Below are 25,644 nucleotides of genomic sequence, written 5' to 3'. Positions count from 1 at the left end.
ATCAGTAAATTAACGGAACTTAATGGTAGGGGGGCAATAGTAATTGTAGACAAAGTTAAAGGTTGGATTAGTAATTTTGAAAAGTACAGGGGATACAATAGTAATAAAATCAAAGTAGAGGGGGGCAATAGTAATTATCCCAATAATGAAAGTTGTAGAATAAATAAGGAAACACAGAATATAAAATCAAATAACAAAAATAATAAAAAGATAAACGAAAAATAAATTGAGAAAGAGAAAGAATACCTAATTGTGGAGTAGATTTTTTTTCAAATTTTCTTAAAGGGAAGAGAATAAATAGGAATCACAATACAAAATCAAATAACGAAAATTGCACAAGAAATAAAGAATCATAGAATATAAATTCAAATAAAAAGAATAACAAAAAAAGATAAAGAAAAAAAAGATAAACGATAAATAAATTGAGAAAGAGAAAGACTACCTAATTGTGGAGTATATTTTTTTTTCAAATTTTCTTAACCCACTTTTATAGAATGTGAATAGAATAAATAGGAAGAAAAGAGGAGAGACGATAGACGAGATAGGAGAGAATAAATAGGGATTGAAGAGTTAGTTTTTAATTAGGAGTGATATGAAGAAAAGAGGAGAGACGAGATAGGAGAGAATCATAGGGATTGAAGAGTTAGTTTCTAATTAGGAGTGACATTTTGATTTTTGAATACCTAATAAGATTTTTTTTCTTCCTAAAATTTACTTTAACCCACGTTTATAGAAATATAGGGATTGAAAATATGAGAGAGAAAAGAGGGGGGGAAATAGGGATTGAGGAGTTAGTTTTTAATTAGGAATTACATTTATACCTTGGGGGTGGGGGTGGGGGTGGGGGGTGGGGGGGGGCAAATAGTGACATTTTACATGTGGGAAGAAAAAACTGAAAATTTTAAAGGAATTAAGGGATCATATAAAATTTTAAAAAATCTAGGGGGCCATAGCCTCCTCGGCCCTTCTTTAGGTCCACCCCTGCTTGCATGCACCTTGATTATATAGTCAGGGAGAGCTTTGTTGTCCACATTTAACGATTCGGGTTGAAAATTGACACCCTTATTTTATGCCTTAAGATTTCACACATAAATGTGCTTATCAGTAAGATCCATACTTCTTATTGGAGAGGTCATGGGTTCGGTGGGGGGGGCAAATAGTGACATTTTACATGTGGGAAGAAAAAACTGAAAATTTTAAAGGAATTAAGGGATCATATAAAATTTTAAAAAATCTAGGGGGCCATAGCCTCCTCGGCCCTTCTTTAGGTCCACCCCTGCTTGCGTGCACCTTGATTATATAGTCAGGGAGAGCTTTGTTGTCCACAAAGGTTGAACCCATGACCTCTCCAATAAGAAGTATGGATCTTACTGATAAGCACATTTATGTGTGAAATCTTAAGGCATAAAATAAGGGTGTCAATTTTCAACCCGAATCGTTAAAACCGGACCGAACCGGCTTGTTATAGCCCGAACTGGCTCGAACCGATCCTTAATGGGCTGTAATTGGGCTGAGGGTCCTCAGCCCGAACGGTTTCGGGCTGGCCCAGCCCAGCCTTTGTGCGGGCCCATCAGCCCTTTAGTCTTTTACATAAATAAAATTAAAATATTAAATGTAATTAATTTTTTTTATTGTTTAAATGTAATTAATGATCCATGAATTTCGGTGTTTGACATGTTGAGACTCGAGTTTGAATAGTTGAGAGTTGAGTGTTAACACGTTTAACTGTTTAAGTTTTAAGTTTTAACTTTTTAATTTTCAAATTTCATTTAGTTTATTATTTTAAAATTTTAAAATCTTAATTGATAACTCTTGACTCTTAAGTCTTAATCTTAATCGTTAAATTTTTTATTTTTAAATTTCATTTATTTTTATTATTTTAAAATTTAAAAGTCTTAATTGATAACTCTTAACGCTTAATCTTAATAGTTAACTTTTTAATTTTCAAAATTCATTTAATTTTATTATTTTAAAATTTAAAAGTCTTAATTGATAACTCTTAACTCTTAAGTCTTTACCCAAAAAAAAAAAAACTCTTAAGTGGTTTGGATCAAGTTAATGCCATCACTTATTGTTGGATCTACTTGGAGTCTTCATCCTCTATCTTTTGTAGTTTTGTGTGTGAGAAACTAGGATTTGGAGTTGAGGAAAAAATAAAAATAAATTTCAATATTGATTTTTAATTTAATCCAAACCATTAGCCAAACCGCATCCTAACCATTAGGCCAAACAGTTAGTCAACCCGAACCGAAACCGTTATATTTTAAATGGGCTGGTTTGGGCTTGGGGTTTTTCAGCCCGAAACCTTTAGGTCCGGTCCGAAACCATTCCAAACCGCACCGTTGACACCCCTAGCATAAAGCATGCATTTTATACAATTAGAGTGGAGTTAACTTGGGTTTTATGTTGTTTTTGCAAATTTTAGGACTTTTCAAGATTTAAGCAAATATTTGGAATTTTGGGCTTGAATCATGCAATTTTATATGTCAAGAAGTCCATTCAAATTCTCAAATGCAAAAATGGGTCTGATCTGGAGCATGATGGGCTAAAGATGTGTGATTATGGGCCAACTCTGAAATATTGAAGAGATAAGGAAGGCAAATTGATATACGGCTGAGATTTTAAATTATCAATCAAATCTACAGAGATATTATTGAGAGAGCCCAAATGGAGAAAAGAGTCCTTGCATACTTCAATATCTTATTTCCTATCTGTGATTTAATTAAAGAAAGAAAAGGAATTATATTTAGAGAAGGAAGAGGCAAAAATTCCGTTTTTGAATGTCTCTGTCCAGTTTCGATCAAGCCCTTCATCGAATGGTCATCTGATGTTCGATCGTGCTGATTTTTGGAGGAGAGCTTCACGACTATTTAAACCTTAAATCCAATGGTGGAATTATGCATCTGATCTCTCTAAGTCGGCGTGATTAGTACGTCAAAATCCTAATTGGCTGAGTTAGATAGGAACCCTGAGTTTTATTCAAATTTAGTCGTGCCTCATATCTCATGTAAACTCTATAAAAGGAGAGCATACTCCATCAAAGGAGAACGTGTTTTAGAGCTTAATAGAAGCACTCTTTCTTCTCTCTTCAATTTATTTAGGCTTTCTCTAGTTTTCTTTGCTTGTATTTGTGATATTTTAATTTCTAGATTGAATATTTAAGTTTATTATTATTATTTTTTTATGTAATGCAATTCAAGTTCAAGTTTTTAGATTCGTTTTTCTTTGGGTCTAGCAATTGCAGATTTAGATCATTTTAGATCTAGATCTGGTTGTTAGGGTTGGTTGAGATTCGAATCGTTTGTTCAATTCGCAAGTAAATAACATTCTTTATTAATTTTCTCTCCTCCCTCCATTCCCGCTTCTATCTACCAATCCATATTCTTAATTTAGCATTTATTTATTGTTCTCCCTTCCCCTGGATCTTTGATCAGAGATGCTTCCGGTCGTGCCTCTCTTTGATTAAGGTTTCCATTTTACTTTCTGCAATTTACTTTCTGTTATTTATTTTCTGCAATTTATTTATTATTCTCCTTTCCTCTGGGTCTTTAATCAGAGATGCTACAGTCGTGCCTCTCTTTAGTTAAGGTTTCCATTTTACTTTCTGGCAATTTACTTTCGTTATTTACTTTTTGCAATTTACTTTCTGTTATTTACTTTCTGCAATTTTTTTTCCTCTAATATCCATTCCTCCGATCGGTGGACTGTAAGCTACAACAAAAGGTCCACGGTCAAAGTCATTATTATTATACTCCCCTTCCCTCGATCCAGAGCTGACACTCGGATCACTTCCCTTTTTCCTTTTATTTTTACTGTTTGCATTTTTTTCCTGTATTTTATTTATGCATTAATTGTGTTTAATTTATTTTTCATTTCAATTCGATTGCATTAGATGTATGGATTAGGATCGTTTAGTTTAGTTAATTCGTTTAACAAAAATTGAATCATTCCACTCTCGCATTACTATTAAAAAGTTGAATTCTAAGTGGCATATCTCCTTGAGATCGACCCGTTAGCTACACGATACGTGCGCTTGCGGTTACTTTTAAATTTCACAAACACTTACCACTCTATCAACCTGCATTGATCAAAATATCCTTATTATGCAGCCATCAACATTGTACCATGTGTACCAATTTCGATCCATGATTTCTATTAAAATGGTAGACTATAGTTGTGATTGTAATTTCTTATTTTATATTTTAAAATCTTAAAATTTCAAATTTATAAAATTGTGCCCTTATTGAAACTCGACCAAAACTCCAAAGAGCTTTATTCAAGTTCTTTTTTTCTTTTCTGGGTCAGTAGCTTTATACAATTTACTAGGTGAAAAAGAAATTGTTACGTATGCCACCACCAGAGAGGAATAAACCCAAAACTCTTCACTTAGAAGTGTTGTTTGTTTGCAATTGAGACAAATCTAAGGATTGGAAATCCACAGGCTTGAAGGGTTGGGGGAAGGGGACAAGGGAAGATGTGGAAAAATGAAAATTCGAATTCAAGACCACTTTGATCTTACTGTTGTCATCACTGCGACAAAAACTATTATACTAAAAATAACGACATTGCCAATAACGGGACAATTGTAATAAGAAAAATTTAAGAGACATGTGTTGTAAATATGTTTAAAACTTTATATAAATATTTATTTTAATTGTGTCTTTTATCCATGGTTTTATATATTAATATTAATATATCTATATGACTTGGGACTTGGGGACTTGGGCCGTGAGTCGTGGGCTTTGATCCGGAAGGCCTAGTTTGTCATGGGCTATTCTGGAAAGCCCATTACTGGGTGAATAAGTGGAGATGTCATTTGAGTGGCACTCTCCTGTAGGGAGGTTAGCTGGAGGTACCTTGGAGTTGAGCTGAAAGGTACCCTCACAGCCTTACCCTTTCACCCACAGCCTTTGGGGCTCTATATACACTCAATTTCGTGCTCATTCTTGACACACAGAATTCCTCCTCCTCTTTCTCTCTCTCTCTCTCCCTGTTATTCTGATAAGCAGCAGTGAACATAACCTAATGATACCTTGAATAAACCTTTCTGGGGTGCAACCTTAAAGGTTTGGGCTGACTGATTTTGGGGTGAAGACACTTTTAGAACCCGTATTGCACAATTCGGGTGTCTAAATACCTTAAAGAAAGTATTTCATGTACGTTTCAGCTCTAAAGGAGTATTGTGATTACAACAACAGTTCTGGTGTGCGTGCAGATTCTTCAATCGTTTACAACAACATGTGTAATTGTTTAGAAACCTAAAGATTTTATTAAGTAATTTAATAATGATTAATCTGTCAAAACAAGTAGCCCCACACCCAAGTAGACGTGGTTGGTCCTGTACCACTCTTAAATCATTTTATTTTATAGTACTCAAAATCTTTTCTTGAGCTTTTTTTAAATAGAAAATATTAATGAAAAAGTCTCTAACTTGTTTGGTCGCAAAAACGTCATTATCTTTTACTCGGAAAAAGAAAAAACAGCGTGCCATTGACTCATTATCAATGATCATCCGATTATCAAATTTGCTTTTGCTTTTGCTTTCTCAAGGTGCAAGATATAGAAAAGACCTGCAAACCAAATTCGTTTAGGAAACTCACAAGAAAGAAACAAGTATTGAGAATCTGAGATTGTGTAACATGGCTTTTGCTAGCTTTGAAATGCTTCAATTGACCAACAAAATGTACTTTTTGGGATGGTTATTGTTACTTTCCTTCATTCGTGAGATGCTTCCACGGACATCTTTGTATGGAGTCCGGATCAGCTCCCTGATATGAGAGAATAGTGTGCTCTCCTTACAATTTTAAATCACACCATAAGGGGTAGGGTCTACATGGAACTTACTCAGACTTTTACTCATTTTTTTAATCAATATTTATATGTAAGCCTCACCGCTATGTGTGATTCAAAAGCGTCAGAAAAGCATAGTGTTCTTCCCTAATGGGAAAATGATCCAGCCTTGTTTTTATAAGGACATGAATTCAAGGGTGTTAATTAGCTACGCCTAATTAGGCCTACTGCTCCTAAAAGGCTAGACCTACTACAACCTGTTTAGTACTTGGTCTTGTCTAAGTCTGAAGCCATTTCGGGCCATGTTGGTCTTGAGTTGTGACCGGGGTACTATAAATGATTAAACGGGCTATAACCGAACTACAATTGGACTTAATGATCGACAAAGGAAACAAATCCTTTTGAAAATGATGATTTACAATAACCCATATTAGGGGTAGGAAAAAAAAATCCTCTGTTGTGCATAGCAGTGCACTCTTTATATCAGATAAAAGACTGAGATTAAAAGCTTAATTTTAATTTTTAAAAAATCTAAAATAACATTTTAATTTTATTATTTTCTTAACCTTTTATTTAGTATATATGTGCACAGTTATGCACAACAAAGAATATTTACTCATTAGGGCCTTCAGACTAACTTGATAGAAGTTAGACTTTTCTGTTTACTAAGAAGTATATGATTTTTATTTGCCCGCCAATGGTTGAGATTTCACCAGGATTTAAAAAAAAAATCCAACGGCTGGAATGAAAAAAATGAGGGGTACGAATGTAAATACAATTTTATTTTTTACCTTGAAAGATTTTATATTTTAAAAATTTACCTGAGCACCTCTCTCAGTCTGCAATGACGACTCACGAACTTCCCTTTCCCTAGATTCATTGTCGTGAAAGAGTTTTGAGGACTTGTTCAATTAAACCTTTATTCCACATTTTAGAATCATTTTTCATGAAAGCCCGAGGAGAGAAAGCAGAAACGAACCAGATCTCCCCTGAAAATTCGAATTTGGTTCTGATGAGAGCTGCAATCGGAATGCTCATCGTTGCTCAGTCTACCTCTGGCTGCATGTCCGGGTGTGTAGATGGTTTTTGCTCCTGGTATGTAGAGGGATTGACAGTTTAATGTTTTCCCTTTCTACCATTTATTTTGGTGGAACGGTAATTCCATAAAATTTATAGATATTACATTGCTTTCATGGAGAGTTGAGGTTTGAGATTTGAATTGCGCTGTTATTTCTAAGCATTAATTAAGCCCACAAAGTCATTTTCTTGAATGTCATACATTCAGTATCCATCTGCAAGGCAACCCTCTTGGATATGAGCGATTGTCTGAAATCTGAACTCAAAGAAGATTTAGGGTTCCGTTGGGTTCTAATCTGCTATAGAACCAAAACTATTTTTAGTGTGAATTTAGCAAAACATCATTACCACTTTCTAATAACTCACAAAGCAAATATCTGTGCACCCAGGATGCCGTTGGCATTAACAGAAGCTTCTCTTGGAGCACCCATGGTGGTGGTGTCGCTTCTAAATTTGGGAGAAATGCTTCATTATCCAAACATTTTTTAAGGTAAGATTTCTCATGAACCACTAAAGCCAAATACTCCAAAATCACAACCCATGCTAAGAAGAATTTCACCATCTTCAAATCGAGATTACTTTCTTTGAAATCAAGGGCAAATCTTTGTAGAGTCGTCATCGCAGACCGCGAGAAGTGCTCAGCGGTTTGACTTTGTAAAATTTTAAAATATAAAACCTTTGAAGGTAAAAAAAAATAAAATTGTATTTACATTCATATCCCTCATTTTTCATTCCAGCCGTTGGATTTTTTTTTTTAAATCCTGGTGAAATTTTAAAATCCAGAAGTCCCAAGGCCTATGAAAGTTTTAACAAGAATAGAAAGCCCAACAGTGTTAGGAAACAAGCCCACGGGGTTTTCTTCTTTTCCCCTTTTTTGGTAAAAAGCCCAAAGGGTGTTAGTTGCAACATTTTGCAAGTCCTACAATTTGGGCTTATAGGTTGATTAATTGCCCATGGGGGTTCGGGTACATTAGGAGATTTACTTCTCTATTGAGTTGATATAAATTAGGCCGAATATATTTGGGAAAATTACGAGATTAGACAAAATCATGTTTCTCTTTACAAAACTAACCAACGATTGTTTCAGTTACCACAATTAGAGAACATTGAGTTTCCATTTACAAAAATAGCTAAAACGATGACGTCTTCACTTTTACTTATGTTTTTGACGTTTTTATCCCTGGTATCGTCTTCCTTCCCTGCAATCGCAGACCCTTGCATTTTGCCTATTCTCCCGATTAGCTCTGCACCTTACCACCATGTTGCGCATCAGTTCAATTCGAAAAAAAAAAAAAAATCCAACCAAGATATTGAGGGATGCAAGGGAGAGATGGGTTTAGTAGAGTTGCCTAAAGGGCTTAACGGTAGGGAAGATACCGATGGCAGCAAGGGCGTCTTCATTTTTTATGGTGATGGAAGATAAGCGAATCTCTCAATAATTCTGGGTGTTTTTGCTTTTGTCAAGATTCTGGGTGTTTATTGAATTTTTGAAACAAAACGGATTGCAGGTAGGAATCATTGGAACGAAAACGAAAGACAAATTTTTTTTTCCTTCTTTTTTCCTCCAAGAACTGATTGATTCTTTGGTTTTGTTTAGAAACTCGTCTCGGGTCTTTAACCGCACCTGGAATCCATTAATGGTTTCGTTGAAATAAATGCTTTAACTCAATCTGCGATTCGGAAAAAACCACACCATTATCGTTGAAGTTGCAGGATCAACTCAATATGCGATTCGGGAAAAAAAAGAGTGATCCTGCAACTTCAACGATAAAATCGGTCATTTTTTCATCGATTTGGAGAGAAGTATGTGTATTCTGTCGGAGCGGAGGTATATCACTGTTTTTGTCATTTTGGTAATACCAAAAGTGGTATTAGCTATTTCTGTTAAGGTGAACTTACAATGGCTACTTTTGTAAAAGTAAAGCCAAAAGTGGCTAATCTTGTAATTTTCCCAATATATTTCAGCTTAATTTCCAACAATAAAAATACCCTTTATTATAGGATAAAATAGAAACAAAAACTCATATGCATAAAAAACAAATACAAGGACATTACCCAAAAAAAAAAAAAAAAAAAAAAAAAAAGGAGGGAAAGAACTTCAAAGAGAAAGTTCCTAGTGAGACTAAGATCTCCTTCATCAATGCTTCTCCATTAGAACGATCCATGGTGACCAATACTGCAACTCTAAGCTTTCTCTTCATAGAAAGGATAATCAGTGTAACCAAGAACTGGATCCTGTATATAAGCTGTCTCTCTAATGAACTTATTGAGTGGAGCATTAAGCTCAAATCTCCTTGGCAAATCAGGATTTGCTAGGAAAGAACGACCATAAGCAACTAGATCTGTGTAGCCGGTAGCAACAGCTTTGTTACCTTCTTCTCTGTCATAACCACCAGCAACAATAAAAGTACCATTGAAAGCCATTTTCATATGTAGAAGATTGTGAGGAACTTCCTGCCTTTCTCCAGATGTAATCATCCTTGGTTCAATCATGTGGCAATAAGTGATCCCAAATTTGCTTAGTTCTTGAGCCATGTAAAGACCTAAAGCTTCTGGGTTTGAATCTCCACACTCTTTGTAACCGGCAAAGGGAGAAAGCCTCATTCCAACTCTCTCAGCTCCAATTTCATTCACAACTGCTTCGACTACTTCTAGTGAGAACCTGCAACGATTTTCAAGGCTTCCACCATATTTGTCAATTCTGTCATTCACTTCATCCTTCATGAATTGGTCAAGCAGGTATCCATGTGCGCCATGGATTTCAACTCCATCAAACCCTACAGCCATTCAAAACTGAAACTTCAATTTTCTTGGAAAAATAGTTCATATATATTGTGTTAGTTGCCTAATGGGACTCAATTTGGTGTATGGGCAACGGCCTAGTATCCATGTGTGGCATGGATAAGTTAAAAGGCTTGATTCAACATGTTCCATCAACTTCAGAACTTTTGGTACACAAGTCAAGTACTTAACATACTAGGTTATAATCTTTTACCTGCTTCCATGGCATTTCTTGCAGCAATCCTATATTGCGTGACTACCTGAGGAATCTCTTCTGTTGTTAACCGGCGAGGAGTCGTGAACTCTGCCACATCAACCCCACTAGCTCTAATAATTGGATTTAGCAACTTCTCTGAAGAAGAGACGGGATCCTCCCCATCAAGAACAGCTGCATTAGTATAGAAATTAAAACATGTAAACATCATCAGCATCAGAGAAAAAAATTGTGAGTTCTAGAAGAACTAAAGAAAAACCAAAAATGCTAATAGGATATGTACCTTTGTTGGAAACTCTTCCAACATGAAAGATCTGGGAAAAGAAAATCCCACCCTTTGCATGAACAGCTTCTACAATTGGTTTCCAACCATCAATCTATTCTTTTGACCAGATACCAGGTGTATGCAAAAACCTTAATAGAAATTAAAGAGATAACAGCAGAAGTTAGCAAAATAATATGAAAAGAAATATAGAAACTTAATTAAAATTTTCTGTTATTGGACAACTTTACCCTCGACCACCTTTGGAAATCACAGTGGCCTCAGCTATCATAAGGCCTCCTTTAGTGGTTCGTTGGGAATAATATTCGACAGCATGTTGTTGAGGTATGTAGTAATAAGACCTTTGTCTGGCTAGTGGTGCCAAGACAACTCTGAAAAAGATAAGTAGAAATAATAAGAATGTTATCTTCCAACCCAAGAATTTTCCATAAAGCCATGAAAGCATTGAAAATGATCATACACTTGTGCACACTGAAACACAACCAAGTAGTTAAACATGCACAGAGAAGAAAATGGATCTAAGAAGAGCTCAAAAAACCAAACTCTGAGAAAATTAAAGAACTGAGAAGAGTATAGGAGAAACAGACCTATGACTCAGCTTAAACTTCCCCATCGTGTAAGGAGTTAGAAGGGGTATAGGAGATGCCTCATCCACTTTCTCTCCATTCCCAACTTCCATATTCTATCTCTAACTTTCTAATCAAGAAGAGCTAGCTCAGTTTAATTGCCACTAACGTTTATGAAACTGATATGAGAAGCTTGTTATTTATACGTGAAAACTAAATTTTTTTTTTGGTAAGTACATGAAAGCTATGAAGATCATACACTCGTGAGCTGTCAAAAGCATCAGTACTTCATGACTTGTAGCATCAATACTTCATGACTTGTAGCATCAGTACTTCATGACTTGTAGCACTTCATGACTTGTAGCATCAGTACTTCATGACTTATAGCTAGGACCACTTGGCTCATAAATCACTCAACTTATAACTTTGGTTTTAATTTATTTAATTTATTTTTTGATAATTAAGAAGCAAATATATTACTTAACAGAAGTAATGCGCATTACATCAATGTTGCTATTTGGCAGTATTAGATGTACTACTGCTGCAACTATTTGTTACAACATTCAGACTAGAATAAAAGTTATGATTACAAATTGTTTGATTATAGTTGCACTTCCAATGCTATTTAAAGTGTTTAAGAATTAAGATATCGATAATTCACTATTTAATTGTATTCATGGTTTGAGAAAGAAATAATATTAATGCTGCAATGAAGAGTATGACCAAATTTTAAGTAATTCATAGTGAGATGGAGAGAGACACGTATAATTCAAAATTTTGGGCCACCATAATGTGTAGCAATTAAATGATTATCTCCATAATCACAATCTTTATCGCACATTGGTCATGATTTTAATTATTCATGCCCTCTTATAATGAATTTTTAATCGGATTGACATTGGTCATATCCATTAAGTTTTCTCTGCAACACTAATTTTTCATGGTTGTTGCATGCCTACGTAAGCAAGGACCTAGATGGATTATAATAATTAATAATACTTATCTATTTTACTTGGACCCATTAAAGATCTCATGATTGTATACTTCACTAAAGAATTTCATGCATCATATTGGTGTGTGAACCAATTAATTTTCATCTTTATGTCATTTTAGTTTGTTCATATTTTTTGTGTTTTTAGTATGTATGTCTTATTTATTCTACTTGTATAATTAGACACATAACACCTTAGAAACCAACAAATCATGGAACTTAGAAATTAGAATCAATCTTCTAAAAAAAAAAAAAAAAAAAAAAAAAAAAAAAAAAACCTAGGGCTTTTATGTTTGCAGCTTTTCATGGGTACAAAAGCACCTAGATGCTTCATTTCTCCCAGGTATAAAATCTGAAACTTAACTATGTAGCCTATACAATGCATGGATTATTGAAAACCCTCTTATAACACCCCTGCATTAGCTTAGCTGGTTAGAGGATGGAGTACTTCTCACAAGTCTCTCTGCTTTGCAAACTCACATCACCTAGTCTGCAAGGGTGGGCTGCATTATCAGGGTTTTAATCCTGACATGAACCACACAAACCCTGGAAGAATGTTTGAGAACTAGTTTGAGCAAAAGCATGAATCTTTATTTATCTTGGTAGATAATGATGATCCCTCAGTCTAACTAAAATGGATAATGATGATGAACTTATTGAATTGCAGGTGATCATGTGGTTTTCTTTGTTTTAAATGTAATTACTTTTGTTGGGTTGCTAATGACATTCCGGCCGTTCTTACCACCACCCCATGCGTGAAAATATTCCAAAGAAAAGTTCCAACTTTGTGAATGGACATACTTGAAATAGCTGATGTAGATGGTTCAATTTACTGTTTTTCTTTTTCCATTTTTCTGAAAATAAAGGTCGGTGTTTGATGACCTCTATATAATTTAAGTTACCAGAACAATTTCCTCTTTCGATTTGTTATAAATTTTTTTTGGTAAAAACTGATTATAAGTTTTGAACTTTATATACTTTGCATCGATATGATATCAATAGTAACTAACTCACCAATAATTCATAAAAAAAAAGAAAGAAAGTAATTGATTGACATCATCAGCTCAAAGGGCCCCAGAAAGGGGAATAAAGCATACAAACATTTCATGCATTAAATGCTGATGCAACCACCAAGATGTGTTAGAGATGTTGCCAAAATATACATTTTAGTCATTTTGTCTACATACATATCTGAGTGTATGATTACTCTAACTAGGTTCTATGATTGATTCTTGGTTTTTTTTGTTTTTTTTAATCAGGAGATAGTTCATAGCTTTTAAGTTTTCCACGTGATCATCCCCATAACGGCAGGGACTCATCGGAATTTAAAGTGGTCCTGATGGTCCCAGACCAAAGGTGGTTAGTGGTCCAGTCCATCATCTCTCTCAAGGATGTTGTATGCATATTCATTTTACTGTTTTTTTTTTCCCATTTTTTTCTGAAAATACATGTCGGTGTTTGACTTTAGTGACCTCTATATATATAATTTAAGTTACCAGAACAATTTCCTCTTTCGACTTGTTCTAAATTCTTTTTGGTAAAAACTGGTTTTAAATTTTTAACTTTAAATACTTTGCATCCATATGATATCAATAGTAACTAACTCACCAATAATTCATAAAAAAAAGAAAGTAATTGATTGACATCATCAGCTCAAAGGCCCCAAGAAAGGGGAATAAAGCATACAAACATTTCATGCATTAAATGCTGATGCAACCACCGAGATGTGTTAGAGATGTTGTCAAAATATACATTTTAGTCATTTTGTTAAAATCAGGAGATAGTTCATTAGCTTTTAAGTTTTCCACGTGATCATCCCCATAACGGCAGGGACTCATCGGACTTTAAAGTGGTCCCGATGGTCCCAGACCAAAGGTGGTTAGTGGTCCCGTCCATCAGCTCTCTCTCTCAAGTATATGTTGTATGCATATTCATTTTACTGTTTTTCTTTTTCCTTTCTTTCTGAAAATAAATGTCGGTGTTTGACTTGGATGACCTCTATATATAATTTTAGTTACCATAACAATTTCCTCTTTCGACTTGTTATAAATTCTTTTTGGTAAACATGTAATAAATTTTTTTTTTTTTGATAAGAGAAAATTTTCATTAAAAAAAAGGGGCAAACTGCCCCCTAGACACCCTGATTACAAAGACCAATAAGCCAAGGAGAGGAAATAGGCCAAACCGTCGTGTTTGCCAAAGACACGACCATCTTGCTAGGGAATGAACAACTAAATTAGCTTCTTTAGAAATAGACTTAACCACCAAATCCACCCGGAGAGAGCAAATGTATTGAATGTCTTCAATGAGGGGGCCACTTTAAGAAAAGGGAGGATCTCCTGATTAATCATGCGAGCAAGAGACAAATTATTTGTCTCAACAATCATCTCACTAAAACCACCTTCCATCACAGCTAACAAACATTATAAGACACCAGTAGTTTCGCCCACCAAAATTAATTGAGACTGGTATGGGACTGATAGAGCCAGAAGGGAGTACCACTAGAATCATAAACAAAGCAACCACAACCCCCACGAGAATCGTTGGAAAGCCAAGAAAAATCATAGTTCAATTTCAGCTGACCAACAGGAGGGGAAGTCCAATAGTGACATCTCAATCTAGTTGCAGTAAATTTTTAACTTTAAATACTTTCCATCCATATGATATCAATAGCAACTAACTCACCAATAATTCATAAAGAAAAGAGAATAATTGATTGTCATTGACAGCACAAAGGCCCCAAGAAAGGGGGAATAAAGCATACAAACATTTCATGCATTAAATGCTGACGCAACCACCAAGATGTGTTAGAGATCTTGTCAAAGATATACCTTTTAGTGATTTTGTCTACATACATATATGAGTGTATGATTACTCTAACTAGGTTCCATGATTGATTCTTGGTTTTTTTTTTTTGTGGTTTTTAGATTTTTTAGAAGATTGATTCTAAGTTCCATGATTTGTTGGTTTCTAAGGTGTTATGTGTCTGATTATACAAGTAGAATAAATAAGACATACATACTAAAAACACAAGAAATATGAACAAACTGAAATGACATAAAGATGAAAATTAATTGGTTTACACACCAATATAATGCATTAAATTGTTTAGTGAAGTAGACTATCATGAGAATTTTAATGGGTCCAAGTAAAATAAATAAGCATTATTAATTATAATAATTCATCTAGGTCCATGCTTACGTGGGCATGCAACAACCATGAAATATTAGTGTTGCATAGAAAACTTAATGGCTAGGTGCCAACCCTATTTAAAATTCACTATAAGAGGGCATGAATAATTAAAAGGATGACCAATGTGTGGCAAAGTTGTGATTATGGAGATAATCATTTAATTGTTACACATTATGGATGGACAAAAGTTTGTATCTTACCATCCATTATTCTGTACATGTACGTCTCTAATATTTCTTGATCACACCTTCTAACTTTCATCTACCAAATTTTGGTGGCCCAAAAATTCTAATTATACGTATCTCTCTCCATCAAAATATGAATTACATAAAACTTTGTCATACTCTTCATTGCAGCATATTAATAGTCTTTCTTTCTCAAACCATGAATACAATTAAATAGTGAATCATGGATATCTTAATTCTTAAAATATTGAATAATTTAAAATTTTACTATTATTATTTTTAAATTCTTATAATGTAACACATTATTTTATCCAGGAAGCCCTTTATGTTCCCTGTCTGAGGAGATGATCTGAACTCCACAGGACAATGGGAAGAACTATTATTGGCCAGTTGGGATCACCTCCTTGTCTGGAAAATAAAAAATAAAGTAAAATTACCGATGGATTAGGCCCCAAGGATTTTTGAATTTTTAAATAATTTCTTTAGTTTTTCATTTATTTTAGTAAATTTCTTCATTTTTCCAGTTTTTTTTTCTCTTCTCACATATGAAATGTCACTATTTCCCCCCCGCAATATTGAGAACAATTTTTAAAAATAAAATAATGGGTTAAATGTCATCCATAGTTAAAAACTAATTCTTCAATCCCTATTTATTCTCCCCTATTTTCTCTATCACATCTTTTTTTTCTTCTTCTATTTATTCACTTCTCTTTCTGTAAATGTGGGTTAAAGGAAATATTTGAAAAAAAAATCTTATTAGATATTCAAAATGTCATTCCTAATTAAAAACTAACACCTCAATCACTATTTATTCTCTCATATCTCTCCTCTCTCCTCTTTTCTTCCTATTTATTCTCTTGGGTTTCTTTCTTCCTATTTATTATTCTTCCCTTTTTATAAGCGTGGGTTAAGGAAAATTTGGGAAAAAATCTTCCCCACAATTATGTACTCTTTCTCTTCTGCAATTTTTGTTATTTGATTTTATATTGTAAATAAAATGTCTATAGTTAATAAGGTAACTAACTTCCATTGGTTTGCAGCTCTTACCTAAAAGAAAAAAAAAATGGTTTGCAATTGACCTTTTAGGATTGAAGTCATGTATATATATTTTTGGTTTGCCAACCCCGGTTTATAAACCGGTGTTCGACCCGCGTCGTACAACTGGCTGTGGTGGGTGAGTTTCCCAACGGGGATTTTTTGCATCCACAATGATTCAATACCAGAACCTTGCTTAAGCAAACCAAACTGCTTACCACTTGGACCAACCCCCATTAGTTTAAACTGATGCTTTAATTTACTTATATCTTGTTGAAAAAAAAAATATAATTATTAATAATTTACCTATATTTGTTAAAAATGTGTGGGCCCCACAAAATATATGTGGACATATTCTTTAATATAATAAACTAATTTATAGGTGGGACTCCCAATGGGTCTTATAAGGGCCCACATAATATGTGTGGCGAAAAAGCATTGGTGCTTCCCCAATCTAGACTTCCATTCTTCGGCCCCCCAATATTGAATCCTGGGTCCGCCCTTGACAATCAAGCTATCAACAAAAGAGCTTTCTTGGAAGATGATTTTGAGAAGGTGAACGAAAAGCTTAAGAAATCAAAGAGAGAATTTGAGATACTCGAGCTGAAGTCCATGATTCTTGAGGTGGAGTTTAAAGCTAAGGTCAATGCTCCTTGGTGATCTTTTCATTTCTCATATTCTAGTTTCTTCCCCATTTTCTAAATATAGCCTGAATTTTGCAGTTGACATTCAGAGTCTATGAAGTTAAATAGAGTTTCCTTTTGCATGAAATTATTTGAGTTGTGTAATTTTGGGGTATACATGAAGATCACCAATGTACAACTGAGGTTTTTGTCTATGCCTAGGAGCAATTTAGAGAATGAAAGAAAAAAGAAAATAAATAAACCTAGACATACCCAAAAATTTTACGTAAGAAACCTTAGGGGGACAAAATGTACCAAGCACGACAATCTACTAATTTCAATAGTAAAAAATTAGTTATAGAGAGAGAGTGTGTTACATTTTATATCAAAACCCTAATCCGAGATGTAATGAACATTGTATATCTTTTAGAGTAATTTTGGTGGTCCGACAAAGAATCTGTTGTAATGTGAGGAATTGCTCCTCTAAAAGTATATTATGCACAAGACCCCAATAGGGTATTTATAGTTACAACCTAGTTAAATCCTATACTAAGTAGGAAAAGGAAATATAGAAATAAAACTCTAAACTTATGAGGAAACATAATCCTATTCTAATTAGAAAACCTCAGTCCATGTTTTCAACACTTCCCCTCAAGTTTGAGCATAGATGTTTATCATGCCTAACTTGCTCATAATGTAATTGAATATCTTTGTGCTCAAGCTCTGTGTGAGCACATCAGCCCGTTGCTCATTTGAAGTAACAAAGGTGATATGGATTAGCCCAGCCTCAAGCTTCTTTTTGATGAAATGTTTGTCAATCTTCACATGCTTAGTCCTATCATACTGTACTGGGTTATGAGCTATGTTGATTGCCGACTTACTATCTGAGTATAACTGTACAGGAACCTCCAAATCTGTCTCAACCTCTTGAAACAGCCCTTTAAGCCATAGTACCTCACAAATGCCTTGAGCAATTGCCCTAAACTTGACCTCAGCACTGGACCGAGCAACTACAACCTGTTTCTTGCTTCTCCAAGTCACAAGGTTACCTCCCGCATATACACAATATCCAGAGGTAGATCACCTATCATCTGGACATCCTGCCCAATCTGCATCTGTATATGCCTCAATCTTCAAATGTCTATGAGCTGAAATTAAAATTCCTTTTCCTGGAGTAGTCTTCAAGTATTTAAAGATCTGATATACTGCATCCAAATGTGAGGAATAGGAATCATGCATGTACTGGCTAACAAGACTAATTGCAAATGTAATGTCAGGTCTAGTGTGAGATAGATAGATCAACTTTCCCACTAATTTTTGATACCTTATCTTGTCAACTGGTTCTCCTTCCTTTGACTTCAAGTGTAGGTTAGGCTCAATAGGAGTCTCAGCAGGCTTACATCCTAGCATTCCAGTTTCCTCAAGAAGATCCAATGTATACTTCCTTTGGGATAGAGATACACCACTAGTAGAATATGCCAACTCTAAACCTAGGAAATATTTTAATTTTCCCATATATTTGATTTCAAATTCAGTTCTCAAAAAAGTCTTTAATGTTGAAATCTCATTCTCACTACTGCCTGTGATCACAATATCATCAACATATACTAAAAATATAGTAGTGTGGCAACTATCTCTTTTAATAAACAAAGTGTGGTCTGCATTGTCTGCTTATAGCCATTAGATATCATTACCTTATGGAACCTTCCAAACCACGCTCTTGGAGATTGCTTCAGCCCATATAAAGCCCTCTTTAACTTGCACACTTTCCTATAAGTCTCTGCAGTAGAATACCCGAGTGGTATATCCATATATACCTCTTCTTGAAGTTCTCCATGCAAAAATGCATTCTTCACATCTAATTGTTGTAAACTCCACCCTTTATTAATTGCACATGAAATAATAGTACAAACTGTGTTCATCTTGGTAACAGGGGAAAATGTCTCCTGGTAGTCAACTCCATAAGTCTGAGTGAAACCTTTGGCCACCAATCTTGCCTTGTACCTTTCAACAGTCCCATCTACCTTGTACTTGATCACAAACACCCATTTGCACCCAACAGTCTGCTTTCCTATGGACAAAGTCACCAAGTCCTACGTTTTTTTTTCCTTTTTTTTTCCAGAGCTTGCATTTCCTCATCCATAGCTTCTTTCCAGTTTGAGTGAGATAATGCCTCCTGCCAAGTGTTAGGAATAGAAGTAGAGGACAAAGAGAAAATAAAACTTTGAAATTCTGGAGATAGAGACTGATATGAAACATAATTGGAAATATAATGTTTGGTGCAAGTTCGAGGCTGCTTTCTTAATGCAATTGGTAAGTCTAAAGTAGGATTAGAAGAAGGGTCAAAGACAGACTCACCTGGAGGAACAGATTGTTCAGGGCCAGGAACCAAAGCTTTTGATTGGCTTGGTTCAGAAGGGGTCACTTGTTGCTTTTTTTGATAGGTCTTCAGAGGTCTAGTCTCCCCCTGTATATCATCCACCAGCTGTGCCTGTTCGGTCATTCCATCTTCCAAAGGAGGATCATCTGTAGGAATCTCAGGAGAAATATTGAAAGGAGGAATCAACATTAGAACCTCTTCACTAAAACTCTCCCCCCTGAAGAGGTGTAGGGGAAAAAAAGGGAATTTTTTCCTAGAACACAACATCCATAGAGACGAAAAAACGACGAGAACTAGGATGATAACATTTATACCCCTTCTGTGTAGGAGGATAACTCAAGAAAATGCACTTTAACCCACGAGGATCTAACTTTCCATGAACATGGTGGTTCCGAACAAAGGCAACACATACAAAAACCTTAGGTGAGACTATAAAGACTGTTGTACCTAAAAGAACCTCAAGGGGACAGCGTTGGTCTAAGACTCGGGAAGGCATTCGATTAATTAGATATGCTGTAGTAAGAACGGCTTCACCCCAAAACCGAAGAGGCACATGCATAGAAAACATGAGGGAACGTGCTACCTCAAGTAGATGTCTATTCTTGCGTTCGGCAACCCCATTTTGAGGTGGAGTATCGACGCAACTAGTTTGGTGTATGATGCCATGGTTTGCTAAGTAGGAAGGGAATGCGCCACCCAATTACTCAGTTCCATTATCCGTACGAAGGATTTTGACTGTCGCCCCAAATTGAGTCCTAATCATATTATGAAAATTTTGAAAGCACGAGAAAATGTCACTTTTTTGGTGAAGTAAGTAAACCCATGTGGTCCTAGTACAATAGTCAATAAAGGTAACAAGCCATCTATGACTAGATACAGATATGGTCCGAGAAGGACCCCACACATCAAAGTGAATGACTGAAAAAGGAATTTTACTACAATTATCTGAAATAGGGTAAATATGCCTGGTCTGTTTGGCCAAAATACATGCCTCACAATAAAAATCATTTAAATTGCACATTTTAATTAGATCAATAAATAATTTGGACAAAATAGGTAAAGGAACATGGCCAAGACGACTATGCCACTACAATAAGGTAAAAAGTGTAGGGGAGGTAGAGATCGTAGAAAGAGCTGATGGGGACCCATCCATTAAGTAGAGCCCCCTTTCTGTCTACCACTTGCCAATCGTAAGTTCTGTTTCCAGGTCCTAAAACACACAATGAGAAGGAAAGAAAGTATTTTGCAGTTCATATCACGAGTAAGACAACTAATAGATAAAAGATTAGTTAGGAACATTCATGACATTAGATAAGGTAAGAGAAGACGAACATATAATAGATCCTTTCCCAGAGATAGGGGAGAAAGACCCATCAGCCGTTCTAACATCCTGAGCAATAGGGACAGATGAATAAGTATGAAACAAAGTAGATGAGCTTGTCATATGGTCGGTTGCCCTAGAGTCGATTACCCAGGAGGGATAAGTCAAATTGACATTGTGACAACCAAAAATACCTGTGAGGATTTGTGGATCAACAGAGGGATCAATGACAAACACTACAAGAAAACGGACTTACGGCGGCACTTCGAGTAAGACTATAGCGGCGTTTTTCAAAAACGCCGTTGTATGTTAACTTATAGCGGCGTTTATCAAAAAACGCCGTTGTATGTATATTTTTAACGGCGTTTGCCAAAAACGCCGTCGTATGTGTCTTTATAACGGCGTTTTTAAAAAACACCGTCGTAAGTCACTCACTTCCTATGGCCATCCCATTCCAACCCTCTAATCTTTTTAACGGCGTTTGTAAAAAACGCCGTTGTATGGCCATCTCACTCCAATTCTCCACTTCTTTACAGTGGCGTTTATAAGAAACGCCGTTGTATGTGTCTTTATAATGGCGTTTCTCATAAACGCCGTCGTATGCCCACTGCACTTCGTATGGCCATCACATTCCAACCCTCTAATCTTTTTAACGGCGTTTGTAAAAAACGCCGTTGTATGGCCATCTCACTCCACTTCTCACTCCGTTTATCACGGCGTTTTACAAAAACGCCGTGGTTGCCCTAATTCACTCCCCGCCTATTTTTCACTCACCCGCCTGTTTTTCACTTTTGAAGACGGTGAGTCGAATAAACCCATTCATTCTCTCTCGATCGCTCTCTATCTCTGCCTCACTCACGCTCTCTCACTCTGTTCCTCTGGTTCGCTGCCTCCATCTCTCTCTACCTCCAGCTCTCTCGCTCTCGCTTTTTGCCTCAGCTCTCTAGCTCTCTCCCGTTCACTGCCTCCAGCTCTGTCTGTCTCTCGCTCACGATTTCTCTTGCTGCCTCTGGTTGCTCACGCTCGCAGGTCTCTCTCGGTCGCGCTATCTCTCCAGCCCCCTTTGCGGTCGCCGTATCTGCAGTAGATAATCTACTTTGCAGCACTGCAGTCGGACTTCAAGCACTGCTCTCATTTGCCGGTAAATTTCTCCTTTCTAAGCTTTGGGTTTTTTGGTAGGTCTGTGCTCTACCTTCTAATCATTGGGATTTTGGGTTTTTCTGGTGGGGTTATAGATAAAAAATGGCGATGAATTTCTTTTATGCTTCAATTAGTTTTCTTGTGGGGCTCTCGCTCACGCTCGCAGGTTTTTTTTGTTTTTGGTTTTGTTTGATGAATGCTGTAAACCTGCTTGTTATATCACCTCTAATTCTTTTCATTGTCTCTAGCAATTGGAGCAATATTTTCTGCAACCGATTCTGTTTTCACCCTGCAGGTATGTGAAGTTTTAAGAATCAGTCATCGCTGTTTTGTTTGTTATTCATTCTTATTATCTTACCTCGGTCCCTATTTGAGAATTATCTGATTATCCTCAACTTGTATACTTTTCATCTGAAAATGCACCTAAAAATTGAATGGATCGAGCACCGACGAACAAGGCAACATAGCCCTTCTCTTCCTTGTTTCTAGAAAGCTTCACTTACCAAGTTAACTTCTCCATGTTGGAAATTCCCAGAATTCTTCATTCTCATTCTGCGGAACCCAATTAAATCGCAGTTTTCTCATGTGGGTGAACAGTTTCTAACCACCCTTTCCCTCGTTTCCTTCATTCACCACTGTACCAAAAGCGCACACAATTCCATTTGTAGCGGTTTCGTGTCTTCTCATGAAAAGTTTCTTACTTCTTATCCACCAAACAGCTACTCTCATTGCATGTTTAATTATTTTCCTAACAACCCTTCCTACAGTAATAGATCCACTCGAATCACTATATATTCTCTCAGTTTGGGTCTCCTTCTCTAGTGTCCCATCTCCTCTCGCAACTCGGTCACCGATCATCTGTTCCGATTCAGAACCCATCAAATGGATGCTTCACTTCTCTTCTCGGTCGTTACTGCTTTCTTGTGGCTTATCTCATCCTTTTAGAACCTCCATTTACATTATTGTTGCCTTGCAGGCTGGATTGTTAAGTGCATTCATTATTAAGAAGTTGTATTTTGGAAGGTATGCAATTGGCCTGTTTAAACTTTTTTTCTTTAATATTTCTTGCCATTCTTCTATTCTTTTTCTTTGGTTGAACATTCTATTCCGTGTTTACTGTCAGCTTTCATCTGCAATACTTATGGTCTATATGATTTAGCTTTACCTTTTAAATGGGAGTGGGGGAATAAGTTTTAGAAAAAGATTTAAGGTGGAATGTCTGTCAACCTTGTACTGAGGTAATGATGCATCATAAATTATTTTCCAAAAATTCAGTACCAACACAGCCCTATGGCAAATTTTTATTGCAGCTGTTCTACTTGAGTGGTATTCTTTCACCTCACTTCTATGGGATTGTCATTAGTTGGTAGTTAATAAGGTTACATTCTATGTTTGATTTACATTATAAATAGGAATGCTATCTTGTATTCCACATCAATATTAAGCGAGAAAAGAAAGAATGAGATGAATATAGACTATAGAGTGGTAAAAAGAATCAAAGAAAAAGAAAGAAAAGAGAGAGTTTTGGAGAAGTTTGTGATATCTATTTGGTGATATTTGATCCTCAGTTGCTACTGCTATATATCAGTCATGCTGTTTGTTTGTTATTCCTTTGAACACTATCTAATCTAAGGTTTTATTAGAGTTTGGTTCTGATTCTAGAGATCCAACCAGCAGTAAGAAACTATTTTTTGGCATATAACTAGTCATTTGTTACGAGTTTCTTGTATTTCATCGACCCTGTTTGATGCTTTTTGATTATCCTGTTGGGTTAGTCTCGCCTATTTTTGGTTATCAATAGCCTCCTATTCTGGGCCTGCAGTTCTGTTTTGGGTTTACTATTCTCAGTTGAAACCCTGGAAGCTTAACATTCAACCATTGATTTGTCTAAGTATTCTGGTATCTATTTCTATCATTGGTATATAAACCTTTGACCTGAATTTTATGCATATCAGATCCTTTGCTCTGTTGGATTTGTCTAAATATGAAGATTAAATCTCTTTTGTCCTTTCTCTGACAATAGGCATACCCTTGATTCTTTGGTCATTTAAATGCATTTTGTTTCTCTGACTGAGACTTCTGACAGTCATTTTGGGTGGAAAAAAATTATAATCTTCTTCATTTATTTACCAGGTGAATACCCATCAGCTAAAACTATGCGACTTTGGAAGCGCTAAAGTCTTGGTATGTTTTTGCACCATGGATCATACTTAACTTTCTTCCTGTCTCTGTACCCTAATGTGTTTTTCTTTGACCTTTGACAGGTGAAAGGGGAGCCAAACATTTCTTACATCTGCTCTAGATACTACAGAGCCCCTGGAGCTTATTTTTCGGGCAATTGAGTATACAACAGCCATTGATATTTGGTCTGCTGGTTGTGTTTTGGCTGAGTTACTGCTCGGACAGGTTGGCATTTCTTTTATCCTTACAAAGTCCCCTTTTTTACTTCTCTTTCTTTCTTAACCTTATTATTGTACTAAAATGTATGCTGTCTGTGTTTATCAGCCTCTCTTTCCAGGTGAGAGTGGAGTAGACCAGCTTGTTGAAATCATCAAGGTGATTATAATGTTTTAGTATTTTACTCTTCAATTGATGTTACTTGTATTTTATACGTTGGTTTTTCTTCCCAATTCTGCTATTTTTTTTGGGGGGGGGGGGGTAAGTTGTTTGTCTGCATGTGCTTTGTACATCCCTGATGAATTCAAGATTTTAACCACCATTCTTTTTAGGTGATGGTGGTGATTATTTCATTGTTCAGTGGTTTCCACTAATACACATGATTCCAAATGTTCAAGCAGCTATGCTGTTTGGCATTCATTCGGGATTTATCACATGCTACATCACCAAATCTATAGAAGGAACATATTTCATGTGTTACTCCAGAGTCATGATTGGATTCCTGCCTGTAATTTAACCAATCATGCCCAAAGCTGAACTATTCTGGTTATGTCGACTGAAAGTTTTGTAATTTTGTATGATTGTATTTGTTTCATCCAATTTCAACTGAAGTCGCTAAATGATTTTGGTTTTAATGTGAAGTGTGATTGTAACATTCCTTGTGAAATCACACTGAGTCAGGATAAAATTTGTGACCATGATTCAGTAGCCCAGTAACCAGTTGTGTCCTCAAAGAGTGTCTTATGTCTAGGTGGGCCTCTTTCTTATTATTCCTGTTCTTTATGACGTCCCAGGTTCTGGGTACCCCAACCAGAGAAGAAATCAAGTGCATGAACCCGAACTACACAGAGTTTTAAGTTCCCCCAGATTAAAGCTCACCCATGGCACAAGGTATGAGGAATTTATGTTTCACATGGAAAATGCATTGTTGCATTTCATTCTTTTTCACAACGTAATTAATATCAAATGTGCTTTTTTTTGTTGGCTTCTGCCAGATTTTTCACAAACGCATGCCACCAGAAGCAGTTGATCTTGTATCAAGACTTCTGCAGTACTCTCCTAACCTTCGGTGCACAGCTGTGAGTATGAGAACTTATTTGCTTTTTTGGTAGAATGCATAAGAACAACTGGTAGTGTATGTGCTTTTAATTTGGAGTTGATTCTTGAATGGTAGTATCTAGGAAGAGGAAAACAGTTGCCTACAATAGATTTCTTGAGTTGTTAAAGATTTGGCTCTGTTTCTGATGCAATGGAAGATGAAAAAGAGGAAAGCAGTGGAAATCATCTCTTATGTTGCCTGAGTTCAACTCACTTAACAACAAACAATGGATTTGGAGCAAAATGTTGGTGGTCATCCCCATGTACATGCAGGTTAGTTGAATCTTCATGTGGTCTAATCTAACCTTTTAATTTGTTTTTAAGAGCTAATTATGATAATCTTTTCTCTCATTTTAAGTATGTTTTGATTTAATTCTGTAAGAGATTAATATATTCAAGCAGCATTAATCTGGGTATAGATTATATTGATGGGGCATCACTAAATGAGGAAAGGTTTGTCTCACTAAATGGAGTTAAATGGCTACAGAGCTATTGAGAAACAGCTGAGGTCTTCTCATTCATTCATGATCAAGGAAAATAAACCTTAAGATTCTCAAATTTTAGTTGTTCT

At 35.8% G+C, this 25,644-nt stretch overlaps 1 protein-coding gene and 1 long non-coding RNA gene across 2 annotated transcripts; one reads left to right on the top strand and one right to left on the bottom strand.

Moving 5' to 3' along the window:
• Positions 1–8,969: 8,969 nt before the first annotated feature.
• LOC149005674 (putative 12-oxophytodienoate reductase 11) lies at positions 8,970–10,416 on the bottom strand. Its single transcript, XM_089135973.1, has 4 exons — positions 10,399–10,416; positions 10,146–10,239; positions 9,863–10,036; positions 8,970–9,644 (listed from the first exon to the last, which is right to left on the bottom strand). The coding sequence occupies exons 1-4, from the start codon at positions 10,414–10,416 to the stop codon at positions 9,052–9,054; spliced, it is 879 nt and encodes a 292-aa protein (XP_088992099.1). The 3' UTR covers positions 8,970–9,051.
• Positions 10,417–23,917: 13,501 nt separating this feature from the next.
• LOC149005673 (uncharacterized) lies at positions 23,918–25,075 on the top strand. Its single transcript, XR_016175483.1, has 4 exons — positions 23,918–23,984; positions 24,084–24,134; positions 24,770–24,866; positions 24,971–25,075. It is a non-coding gene; the product is annotated as an uncharacterized LOC149005673 (long non-coding RNA).
• Positions 25,076–25,644: the final 569 nt, after the last annotated feature.

Source organism: Hakea prostrata, chromosome 9 (assembly GCF_041222555.1).
Source record: "Hakea prostrata isolate BN-2017 chromosome 9, UWA_Hpros_2, whole genome shotgun sequence".
In the NCBI taxonomy this organism is placed as follows: domain Eukaryota; kingdom Viridiplantae; phylum Streptophyta; class Magnoliopsida; order Proteales; family Proteaceae; genus Hakea; species Hakea prostrata.
This window is presented reverse-complemented; position numbering and strand designations above follow the sequence as displayed.

Coding starts and splice junctions, on each gene's coding strand:
- LOC149005674 (XM_089135973.1), bottom strand. Junction 10,037..10,145: donor TGGAAGAGTTTCCAACAAAG/GTACATATCCTA, acceptor ATACTAATGCAG/CTGTTCTTGATGGGGAGGAT. Junction 9,645..9,862: donor AAGAAATGCCATGGAAGCAG/GTAAAAGATTAT, acceptor GAATGGCTGTAG/GGTTTGATGGAGTTGAAATC.